The sequence below is a fragment of the Chrysemys picta genome, chromosome 5 (assembly GCF_011386835.1).
Source record: "Chrysemys picta bellii isolate R12L10 chromosome 5, ASM1138683v2, whole genome shotgun sequence".
Taxonomy (NCBI): domain Eukaryota; kingdom Metazoa; phylum Chordata; order Testudines; family Emydidae; genus Chrysemys; species Chrysemys picta.
The window spans coordinates 37,186,759-37,199,868 of NC_088795.1; the positions used below are offsets into that span (position 1 = coordinate 37,186,759).

Consider the following 13,110-nt stretch of genomic DNA (forward strand, 5'->3'; position numbering starts at 1 on the left):
AGCCTTTACTGCTGACAGAGCATAACAATATCATATTAACTCTGCAGGACTGCCTCTTTAGAGCACCTTCAGGATTGAGCTTGTTTGCCCCACAAACATAGTGAGAGATCCTGAGAAGCGCACTAACATGGCTCTAAGAGGCACTATTGGCCACTTTTACCCTTCATGTACACTTGTTGGCGGGGTATCAAAAAATATGACTAAAGGGAACACAGAATATCACAGCTTTGTTTCTAAAATCAGCATATTCCATCAGAATGCCACCTATTTCCCCCCACAAGGTTTAATGTTTTTTATAACTACAGTGTAGTTGAATAATACAAACTAATATGAGAAGTAAATATGGAAATTACATCAGTAAAAGCAATGAGTGGTATATTATGTAAATCATATCAAGTAAGGAATAGATTCTTTTTAAAAAGTGACAATTTCTGATATATTATGTGATGTTCTCCAGTTTAATAAATGGAGTTAGAAGGAAGAAATCAGGAATAACTTTGAATTCTGAAGGAATTATTTGCTCATTTCTGTAATGGAAATGACTAGACGTGATGTATTAACATCTGCAGAATTGATTCAAAGGACCAAACAAGATAAATTCCCTTCTGTCTCCTTGATATTTAAAGGAAAAAGAGGAGGATTTTTAAAAACATCTTTTAAATTCCTATATGAGTAAGCAGCAAAAATAACTTTTTATAGTTATATTACATTATGATATTTAAAATACACCTCTATTCCTATATAACGAGACCCGATATAACACGAATTCGGATATAATGCAGTAAAGCAGCACTCCGGGGGGGAAGGGCTGCGCACTCTGGCGGATCAAAGCAAGTTCGATATAATGCGGGTTCACCTATAATGCTGTAAGATTTTTTGGCTCCCGAGGACGTTATATCAGGGTAGAGGTGTAGTATGTTATTTTTATTTTGGAATCATACAACAGAACAAAATGCATGGAATTAAGAACTGATCACACCAATCAACAACATAAGTCCTTGTTTATATAAAACAATGCTGTCTACCAAATGATGAGAAAACTTTGCCTTTATATTGTATCTTTACTCAGAAGACCTCAATTGCTTAACAATTATGGGTATGTATTACTATTGCCATTTTAAAGGATAGGAAATGGAAGCACAGAAAGATTCCAAGGTCACAGATCAGAGGGGTAGCCGTGTTAATCTGAATCTGTAAAAAGCAACAGAGGGTCCTGTGGCACCTTTGAGACTAACAGAAGTATTGGGAGCATAAGCTTTTGTGGGTAAGAACCTCACTTCTTCAGATGCAAGTAATGGAAATCTCCAGAGGCAGGTATAAATCAGTATGAAGATAACTAGGTTAGTTCAATCAGGGAGGGTGAGGTGCTCTGCTAGCAGTTGAGGTGTGAACACCAAAGGAGGAGAAACTGCTTCTGTAGTTGGATAGCCATTCACAGTCTTTGTTTAATCCTGATCTGATGGTGTCAAATTTGCAAATGAACTGGAGCTTGGCAGTTTCTCTTTGGAGTCTGGTCCTGAAGGTTTTTTGCTGTAAGATGGCTACCTTTACATCTGCTATTGTGTGGCCAGGGAGGTTGAAGTGTTCTCCTACAGGTTTTTGTATATTGCCATTCCTGATATCTGACTTGTGTCCATTTATCCTCTTGCGTAGTGACTGTCCAGTTTGGCCAATGTACATAGCAGAGGGACATTGCTGGCATATGATAGCATATATAACATTGGTGGACGTGCAGGTGAATGAGCCGGTGATGATGTACCTGATCTGGTTAGGTCCTGTGATGGTGTTGCTGGTGTAGATATGTGGGCAGAGTTGGCATCGAGGTTTGTTGCATGGGTTGGTTCCTGAGTTAGAGTTGTTATGGTGTGGTGCGTGGTTGCTGGTGAGAATATGCTTAAGGTTGGCAGGTTGTCTGTGGGCGAGGACTGGCCTGCCTCCCAAGGTCTTCCTCACGCACAATTATTTCAAATTTGGTGACAATATATACCTCTAGACCAGTGGCACCGCTATGGGCACCCGCATGGCCCCACAATATGCCAACATTTTTATGGCTGACCTGGAACAACGCTTCCTCAGCTCTCGTCCACTCATGCCCCTTCTCTACCTACGCTATATTGATGACATCTTCATCATCTGGACCCATGGGAAAGAGACCCTGGAAGAATTCCACCATGATTTCAACAGCTTCCACCCCACCATCAACCTCAGCCTGGACCAATCTACATGGGAGGTCCACTTCCTAGACACCACCGTACAAATAAGCGATGGCCACATTAACACCACCCTATACCGAAAACCCACCAACCGCTACACCTACCTTCATGCCTCCAGCTTCCACCCCGGTCACACCACACGATCCATCGTCTACAGCCAAGCACTGAGGTACAATCGCATCTGCTCCAACCCCTCAGACAGAGACCAACACCCACAAGATCTTCATCAAGCATTCTCAAAACTACGATACCCACACAAGGAAATAAAGAAACAAATCAACAGAGCCAGACGTGTACCCAGAAGCCTCCTGCTACAAAACAGGCCCAGAAGAGAAACCAACAGAACTCCACTGGCCATCACCTACAGTACTCAGCTTAAACCTCTCCAACGCATCATCAGTGATCTACAACCCATCCTGGACAATGATCCCTCACTTTCACAGACCTTGGGAGGCAGGCCAAATGAGTCTAGTCTCTTGCAGTCCTTATTCTTGGGAGCGGGTCCTGGTTAGCCTTGTCTTTCCCTGTGGCTTATGGACTCTACCACTAGGGAGTTGGGCGCCAGGTGCATATAGAGATATTTGTGCCCCTTCCTGGGCACGAAGTATTTGCGCTCTGCCCTTTTCTATATTGGGGCAAGCGAGGCTGGTGTCTGCCAGAGGGCATTGGAGAGGTTGGCCACCCCCTCGTGGAGCGGGAGGGCCATTCTGCCCGGTGCCAAGGACGAGAGCACATTAAACAGCGAGTCCGAGGTTCCCTCCATCTCCTTAGCTTGGAGGTGGAGACTGGACGCCACTTGCTGTAGCAGCTCCTGATGTGCCCTGAAGTCCTCCTGCGGTATGGAGGGGGGCGGGGCTGCGATCTTGTCCTCCGGTGTGGGGGCTGGGGCCGGGCTCTGCACATCAGCCAGTGCCACGGGATCCACCTCTAGATCAGACTTCTCTTGCGGTGCCGAGGAGCTGTGACCCACCAAGACATCCCTCGGGGTTTTGGACAGCGCGGCCGACGTCGCTTCCAATGCCCCTGCCACCGACCGAGGGCCTTGCTGGGCGTGCATGGGGGGCCAGGGGTCCACTGGCTCTGCCATGGGGGCCCCTGCTATTGTCCCGGTGCGGCACCAGTGGCACCAGCTGTTCGGGTTGACCCGATTGAGGCATAGGGCATGGCATGTGGGACGAGGTCGGGGTTGCCAATGACCTGTCGGTGCCGTGCGAGCGGTAGGAGCGGTGGTGCCGAGCATGGCGTCTGCCGCGGTACCTAGCCTCCGGCGTTGAGGAATGGTGTCCTCTCAAGCTGCTGCTAGTCGAGACGCTTCGACGCCTGGACCCATGATGGCGAGGAGCTGGCGAACCCCAGCGGGAGTCGCGAGCTTGGTACCTTGACGCGCAAGAGTCGGAGCGCGACTGGCGCCGGCGTCCGTGCCGGGAGCGGCTTCTGTAGCTCCGTCTAGAGCGAGAGCACCTGTGGCTGTCCCACCGATACCCTGTACTCGGCGTGGAACGGTGGCTGGAACTCCGTTCCGACGGCACCTTACCAGACAGCCTGGAGGGCGACGAGAGCGGAGGCTGAGGGCTGTGTCCTGACTGGACACTGGGTGACGAACGAGCCCGAGAGCGGTCTCCTGACTGGGATCTGCATCAGGTTGGTGTTGGCTGGTGGGGGCCCAGCGGCGGCTTGCCTCTAGATCGGGGTCCGGGTGCCGGCAGTGCCCCGGGCACCTGCAGGGACATAACGTCTTTGGCCGGCTGCAGGCCTCTGGTGTCGAAGCCATGCGGACTTCAGCTGGAGAGGTCTGAATCGACACAGCCGGGCTGCTCTGATCGACTTGAGTCGGAGCTCTAGAGCCCGGGGGGGGAACCAGGGCTGCCCGATGCAGGCCTAGCCTCACCCCATGCCTTGTCTCTTCGCTTCTGCGACAACAACCCCTTTCTCTGCTTTCTCGGTGGGGAGCGGTGCCGGCCACTGGCGGGTGCTGGGGGGTCGCTGTGCACCGAAACTAAGATCCCCGGTGCCGACTCCGCTCAGCGCACCGGGGTCAGAGCCAGTGCTGACTCCATGAGAAGGGCCCGAAGTCGGATGTCTCTTTCTTTCTTTTGCCCAGGCAGCGGAGGCAGTCAGAGTGCGGGTCACTCCTGGGCATCGAGCGCCTACAAGACTCTCACGATTTAAACTCCAGGGCCCTGGCATGCCCCGGCCCGAACTCTAACTAAACTAGAACTTTTAACGAACTAACTGATATAGGTAGTACTGAGCAACGAACGAGGTTGGGAAGAGCTGCAGTGATGCACCGTCACTGGCGGCAGTGATGCACCGTCACTGGCGGCAAGAAGGAACTGAGGGGTGGGGGGGCGCGGCTCCCCTTATAGCGCCCTATAGTGGCGCCACTCCAGGGGTCGCAGCGGCACTCCCCCCTACGGGTACTGCTGAGGGAAAAACTTCCGGCACCAGTGCACGTGGCGAACACGCACAGTTACTGTGGAATACACATGAGCAAGCACTCGAAGAAGAACTGGAATATGCTTTATGCAAAAGGGCTCTTGTAAGGTATCATTAGAAAGCTTATAATCTACTTAGTGTGTTCATCCTATTTGTATGAATGTATCATTCTTGTATCTGAAACTTGGAACATGAAGTATAACTCTGAGGTCCTATTGTAATTATGCAGAGTGTGGGCCATTAATGGTAGTTTGGAAGCTGGATGGCTCCCGTTGACTAGGACATTTGGTTGTAAATGGTCTGTTTACTTGCAAACCTTCCGGTGTATGTGCGGGCCAGCCCTGGAAGAATGGAGGCTGGGGTCTCACAGGACATGTGAACATGTCACCTGATACTGTAATCCATCTTAAACCTGGTGCTTTTTCTTTTAGAAGGAGGGGTGGGAACCCAGAGAGACAAAAGATTACCGCCTTGTGCCAAAGATATAAAAGGGGGTAGAACAGAACAAAGGGGGCTGCCTGTCATGAGAAAACCCCTAGTTTCCCACTAAGATGTCTGCAGGAACTTACAAGGACTGTACCAGGGGAAAGGATTGGGCCTGGACTAGGAAGGAGTCTAGTCTGTGAAAGCAGCTTATTGGAACATCTCTGAGGGTGAGATTTTACCTGTATTCAGTTTCTTAATGTATTAGGCTTAGACTTGTGTGTTTTTGCTTTATTTTGCTTGGTGATCTACTTTGTTCTGTCTGTTATTTGAAACCACTTAAATCCTACTTTTTATAGTTAATAAAATCACTTTTGTTTATTAGTAAACCCAGAGTTAGTGATTAATACCGGGGGTGGAGGGAGGGCAAACAGCTGTGCATCTCTCTCTATCAATGTTATAGAGGGCGAACAATTTATGAGTTTACCCTGTATAAGCTTTATACAGAGTAAAACGGACTTATTTGGGGTTTGGATCCCATTGGGAGCTGGGTGTCTGGGGGCTCGAGGCAGGTTACCTGCTGAACAGTTTGTAGTTAAAGTCTGCAGCTTTGGGTGTGTGAACCAGACCTGGGTCTGTGTTGCAGCAAGCTAGCGTGTCTGGCTCAACAAGGCAGGGTTCTGGAGTCCCAAGCTGGCAGGGAAAACAGGCTCGGAGGTAATTTCAGCACGTCAGGTGACAGTCCCAAGGGGGTCTCTGTGACCGAATCCGTCACAATGGTCACTCTTAAAGACCTGCAACTGTCTTAGAAAATGCTTTAGATATCTTAACTTTACCCCAGTAACTATAGTATTCCAGGTATTTCCTATAGTAAGTATAGAAAGTAGAAATGAATACTGCAGATACTGAGATAATTGCAGACACTTAGCTATTTTGCCTACTGTAATTCTGGAAAGTTCTTAAGGGTAATCAATGTATATACATATATTGAAGTATGCAAGACATAAAACCCAGGACCTCTTGAATACACAACTCTGTAGAACCAGCATGTGTTCCCCACAGACTTATAATACTTTACACAAAGCTCAGGACTGGAGATTAACTACCAATCTGATATATTACCATGATGATTAACCATGTTTTCAAGAATCATTGCCAAAATAGGGATTTAAACTAAGACATTCTGTGTTGTGAGCAATCAGATCAGTTATAGCAGGCTATCATTATGAAATTATTTTGCATACAGCAGATGGCTGTTTAATAGCATTATGCCATTTCTTAAAGAAAATATCTGTCGTTTTATATAAGCACAGTGAGAAGTTTTTTGTAAGGGGAGAAGGGGTTAGGGAGCTTGTGTGTTTTGTGTTGCTGGGGGGAAGGGAGGACTGGACAGAAATAGTACAGATTTGTTGATATTGTTAATACTATATCCTTACACACTACAGTACACCCTTTCAAGGCAGACAAATTTCCAATCCACTTCCTACAAAGACTGTGATATTACTTGTGGTCTATACATCGTTGAAATCAACAACAAAACTACATCTGGTCATGTGAGATGTTCTTTACTTTAGTACACCGTGACCCTTTCTGTAGCCCACCTGGTTTATATATTTCCTTTGTCCTGCTTTTACATTTTCTTTCCCCTCCAATGCTATTTCTATGATGTGACAAACAATGTAGCTGCAGGTCAGCTGAACTCAGCAAGTCCCATCAGTTAGAGCCTTTTCATTCAACACTGATTCTTCTCTCTTCTATCTATCTATTAAATGCCCACATCTAAGTATTCTGCACATTATATAGGAAAAATGTATTAAGTTACACCAAAGTGGCAGCACATGTGATCTGGTGTGTTCTAACTAACTTGCCAGTGCCATATCTGTTTCTAGATTAGATCAGCAAAAAAGTGCAAAAGCCCCAAGAAAGTGAGATATAACCTCAGCAAACATACAGATCCATGCACAGTAGGGTCATCTTATTATTTTGTTCCATAGATGTGCACAGTGGTTTACAACTGGATAAAACACAACTGCCTTGCTTCTTGGAGCTACCTTCCAAGTAGCACAAATTATTTCATACTCAAAAAGGATGCAAACACAACATGTTGTTCATGCACCTCATAAAATCAACAACTAGCATCTATACGGTTATGTCAACCATCACTCCTTCTTTTACTGGAATGACAAAACCAAAATACAGAATATTGCATTTGAGTGCTATTTAAATTTTTCATGGGGATTGGATGAAAAATGAATGGATACAGAGAGAATAAGAGTTAAAAATCACAGCTTTTGGTATTTTTTTCACTGGATTATCTCACTTTCCTTTGTACCCTTTTTGCAAGAAATCTTACACACTACACAGGACCTGTCCTTTGGCCACATTGTTGCTTCTCATGTGCTGTTTCGGATTTCTAGAATATCAGTTATGCATAGTTAGTGTTTTCCTACAGTCTAGAAAATTTCATAACTATTTATCCATGATGAAAAATAAGTGTGTCAAAGCACACCCACTGAAGTTTAATTTGGCAACAAATCTTCCCTGGCATGAACACCGTCATATGAGTGAGGGAGAGGGAGAAAGATTCCCTCACCAAACACCCTTGTAGCCTAGGTCCAGGAGTTCAACACACCTCTAACAACTGAAGCCAAGGCAGGTGCCTTAGTTATGTTATTCATAAACATAACAAATAATTAATTTGGTGGGTTATTGCTCGGATGCTGTTCCATCCTGCCCTATGCTGTTCAAGATGATCTGTACAGTTTTGAAGAGAGGAGCTATACAGGGTATATGCAAAGACCTCAAGACTGATCATTCCATCCACGTCACCAGAAACATCCCCCTAATCCATGTGAAATAATTCTGTTCCATACAAGGATTGCTTTTCTAATGTCAGGCTTATCACACAAGGTTTCATTCTACTCTTCTGCACAGACATTTTACACAATGGAATTGGACTTTACCCGGCCTTCAAGACAGATTTCAGGAATGACTTCCTTGGAGCATTAATCTGCCACACAGATGACTTACTCTTTTCCAGAAATATTAATAGCTATTTACTATAGTAAATGATGCTGCTTTAACTAAGGAACAAAACAATCAAATGCAAGACCCACCCAAACCATAATATTTAAACAACAACAAAAATAATGGTCAATCTAGCCAGATTGCAAAGGTCTTTTGTCTGACTGTGAGATGGGGTGCCATCTCAACTGATGGTATCTCTCAACTTACACAGCACAGAGGAAGGAGTGGATTGGAAAGGCTCATGCGAGTGACTCTGTGAGTTTACATTTTCCATGGACTTGGCCGCTGAATTGATGGAAAGAAACACAACATATGAACAAACAAAGATGAAGAGGTAGAGCATGATCAGAATCCTCAGTAGACACTGACAGCAGGAGCGGCTGCTGGGGCACAGCAAAGATGGTGACCAGTGAGATGAAGAAGCAATGGAAGAAGAGGAGTGGTGAGCAGAACATAACCTCTCCATGTCACCCTCCTTTTTGAAAGCTGTATGTGGGGCATGGAGATGTGAGGAAAGAAAAAAAGAAGGCCAAAAAAACGGTAATTTAATCACAAACAAATTGATAAAATATCTGAACACAAAAATAACATTAACAATGCATTTTAGGGAAATGAGGGTTGAGGTCAAGGAAAAGGAGACAGTGGTATCAACAAATGTCTCTGTTCAGATGCCAGTGCTAAATGTCAATCCCTTTAATTGGATACTGTGATGTAATTGGTTTGAAAAGAGCCATACTCTTATATTCTTTGGGTCTTAAAAGACTAGTTTTGTGAAAATAATAAGTAAGCTAAACAACAAACAATATATAATTCAACCTGCTTAATTTAAATTGGTTTATTCATAGAATTTTAAACCAGAATAAAATGAATTCAAATTAACAAATCATATGTAAGCATTTCCTAAATGGATTACATATAAAAGGTACCCACCATATGGACAAATTGAGCAGCACAGATGAACCAGAATTTATCTGCTTTGAAAATGCCCTGAAGCTCAGCACTTTTGCCTATGGGAAATCATCACTCTTACTATTGTTTACATCAATCCATCCTCAGGGACACACCATCATGAGAAATCTAGATATCCAGACCATTTCGCATTCAACAAATCACCTCTCTAAAGCTTAGGTGTATTACTGGCAAAAAATAAAGACGGTATTCTACAATATTAGTGAGAAAACATATCTACCATTCTTACACTAGAGAGATGCTGTTGATGTGTTTGGGCCTCATAATCTACCTTCATAAAAGGAGGAGAAATCCCACAGGTATTCCTGTCAGATGCCCTTTACTGAGCTAAATTTGAAAACTCATCTTCATTTCCACAGCTGCAATTATTTCCAGGTCCCTTTACTACCACTTGGATGTCAACATAATCTATAGTTACAGTGATGTCCTTATGTGTCCAAGTGCCCTAAACTGGTACAAAGGGTTCCATGCACAACATTTGTCCCAGTGTATATTTTTAGAAGTCTTGTGCTTTACCATTGTCTTATAAAGAAAGTTTCTATTAAAAATTCACTTTTAAAAATACATACCTGTACATGGCTATGGTTTGATGATCCACATTTAGTTGCAGTATTATTTTTAAATGGAAACTATTACATTAAAATGTATGAAAAATGAACTCTTGCTCTGGTTTCACTGTCTCCAAATTACAGAAATACCTCCCTTCTAATACAAACCAATAGCATAAGGCCCTGACATACAACGTTAGAATATCCCCTGCACGTCTCTGATCAAGTCAAGGAGTAAGAAACTGCGCTTGAAGACAGATTTGTGAAAGCAGAACTCAGGCTGCTTTTTAAAATATTCAAACCTCTTAACTAACCACAATGCCTATATACATTCACACACGCACACATGCACGTGCACACACATGCTCTGCATAAAAGGAATCCTCCAGGAAAATTAAGTCTTGCACAGATTCATAGTGCCCACATATCTGTAATGCTGTCTGTAAACACTCAAATTAATAACCTACGAAATAAACAAATTAATTGACGACAAATTAAAAGATTTGTGCGTATCACAAGTTGAGTATATCCCACTGCATTTTGGTTGCTGCTCCATACGTGTGCAAATGGGTGGGGTAGGGGAAGACCTATGTATATGTGCACAAGAGAAAACCACAATTCTGCTGCCTGTTCAGTTGTGCACAGTGTAAAAATAATGGGGGCATGTTAAGTACCTTCAAGCACTTGTAACACTCTAAAGTGGGCATGCCAGGTTAGGAGTGGGCCCAGAACATTTTTACATATGCTGCATCTCTAGAAATAAGCCGGGTGTAACTTCTCAGTGTGCTCTTCCCAGAATCCCCGAAGGCATCCTAACTTTTTCTCTTCTCCATAGGCAGAAAGTTTCCAGCCTTTGCCTCTATTGTGGACAGCCTCTACAACTCCCTTAAAGTGGCAGTGACTACAAAAGTCACAATATATTAGCAAGATATGCCAGGTTATGGGACCTTGCATAATGCAAAGCTGCTGTTCCCCTGTCTCATTCTAGCTGTCAGAACAAGTGGATCCTATCACCTTTAATCCATGATATAAAATAGTTTGAATATCACTTCAAGGGATAGAGGGAACAACGGGTATAGACAAAGGGGTGCTGCCAGGAGCAACCCTAGGAACAGGCAAACACAAATATACTCAAACTGGCTGAAGGTTTATATTTGTTATTTAAATGAATAATAAATAAATTAATAATAATAATACTCCCTATATTGGACTAAGTTTGTGTACTGTGTTAGGAGCAGGATGGGAATCATAGAATCTCAGGGTTGGAAGGGTCCTCAGGAGGTCATCTAGTCCAACCCCCTGCTCAAAGCAGGACCAATCCCCAACTAAATCATCCCAGCCAGGGCTTTGTCAAGCCTGACCTTAAAAACCTCTAAGGATGGAGATTCCACCACTCCCTAGGTAACCCATTCCACTGCTTCACCACCCTCCTAGTGAAAAAGTGTTTCCTAATATCCAACCTAACCTCCCACACTGCAACTTGAGACCATTATTCCTTGTTCTGTCATCTGCTACCACTGAGAACAGCCTAGATCCATCCTCTTTGGAACCCTCTTTCAGGTAGTTGAAAGCAGCTATCAAATCCCCCCTCATTATTCTCTTCTGCAGACTAAATAATCCCAGTTCCCTCAGCCTCTCCTCATATGTCATGTGCTCCAGCCCCCTAATCATTTTTATTGCCCTCTGCTGGACTCTTGCCACATTTTCCACAATTTTTCCTTCTTGTAGTGTGGGGCCCAAAACTGGACAAAGGGGAATGATCATGTCCCTCCATTTGCTGGCAATGCTCCTACTTATACAGCCCCAAATGCTGTTCACCTTCTTGGCAACAAGGGCACAATGTTGACTCATATCCAGATTCTCGTCCACGGTAACCCCAAGGTCCTTTTCTGCAGAACTGCTGCCTAGCCAATCGGTCCCTAGTCTGTAGCAGTGCATGGGATTCTTCCATCCTAAGTGCAGGACTCTGCACTTGTCCTTGTTGAACCTCACCAGATTTCTTTTGGCCCAATCCTCCAATTTTTCTAGGTCCCTCTATATCCTATCCCCACCCTCCAGTGTATCTACCACTCCTACCAGTTTAGTGTCATCTGCAAATTTGCTGAGGGTGCAGTCCACGCCATCCTCCAGATTATTAATGAAGGTATTGAACAAAACCAGCCCCAGGACCGACCCTTGGGTCATGCCGCTTGATACTGGCTGCCAACGAGACATGGAGCCATTGATCACTACCCGTTGAGCCCGATGATCTAGCCAACTTTCTATCCACCTTATAGTCCATTCATCCAGCCCATACTTCTTTAATTTGCTGGCAAGAATACTGTGGGAGACCGTATCAAAAGCTTTGCTAAAGTCAAGGAATAACACGTCCACTGCTTTCCCCTCATCCACAGAGCCAGTTATCTCAACATAAAAGGCAATTAGGTTAGTCAGGCATGACTTGCCCTTGTTGAATCCATGCTGATTGTTCCTTATCACTTTCCTCTCCTCGGAGTGCTTCAAAATTGATTCCTTGAGGACTTGCTCCATGATTTTTCCAGGGACTGAGGTGAGGCTGACTGGCCTGTAGTTCCCCGGATTCTCCTTCTTCCCTTTTTTAAAGATGGGCACTACATTAGCCTTTTCCAGTCATCCGGGACCTCCCCCGATCGCCATGAGTTTTCAAAGATAATGGCCAATGGCTCTGCAATCACATCAACCAACTCCTTTAGCACCCTTCGGATGCAGCGCAGCCGGCCCATGGACTTGTGCTCGTCCAGCTTCTCTAAATAGTCCTGAGCCACTTCTTTCTCAGGAATGATACCTGCTGAGTCTAATAGGAACTTGTACAGTATTCCTGAACAGATTGATGCTAAACAATGAGAAAAACAACATCAGAAGAGGATTCCTCAAGTCACTGCTTCCATTCAGAACTCTTCATAATCTGCCCCAATATATATGTATCTTATCAGGTATTCTACTGGAACACACAAGCAAACTTTTATTACTGCACTGTAATTAACTGGCAAAATGTTAGAGAGTCCCTCCAGCAGCAATGTTAATGAAACACGGACATTTCAAAATTTTTCATTTTCAATCAACAATACATCAGCTCCAGTTAGATCAGCTATTCCACATATTTATTCTCCATCAAATTATTAAATGGTATTTTGCATTTTATATCTCAACAGCCTCAGTGACAATAATATTCTTCATTATCCTTTGGGGCAAGAGGGATAAGTGGGTCCACAAAAGGGTCACTAAAATGTAGGAACCAATACTGCCTAACAGGGACAACCCTGAGTAAAGAGTTGTGCCACAGTGGGAATTTGTGGAAGAACTGTGACTCAGAGAGCCACAATGCTTCCTGGAGCTCCCCAACATGCAGAGGAGCTTGTCTCTTCACAGGTACAGCTTCCACTCTCCCTGCACACTCACCTCCTTCCTGCCCACTATGTGGTGATTACACCTGCAAGGGTGCAAGGAGGGAGGAGACTCCACACTCTGGGCAGGGG

The 13,110-nt window shown here is 44.5% G+C and overlaps 1 protein-coding gene across 29 annotated transcripts in view; it reads right to left on the bottom strand.

The window, feature by feature from the left end:
* CAMK2D (calcium/calmodulin dependent protein kinase II delta) overlaps positions 1-13,110 on the bottom strand; it is a 274,191-nt gene that overhangs the window by 34,152 nt on the left and 226,929 nt on the right. Inside the window, exon 18 of one of the 29 annotated variants that reach the window (XM_065596269.1) lies at positions 12,141-12,467. The exons of 25 other annotated variants lie outside the window; for them this stretch is intronic. In XM_065596269.1, coding sequence (XP_065452341.1) covers positions 12,226-12,467 — 242 coding nt within the window. In that variant the 3' untranslated portion in view covers positions 12,141-12,225. Of the gene's footprint in view, positions 1-12,140; positions 12,468-13,110 lie in introns of those variants that run through there. 3 more of the 29 variants (XM_065596270.1, XM_065596271.1, XM_065596272.1) reach the window with 3 other exon arrangements.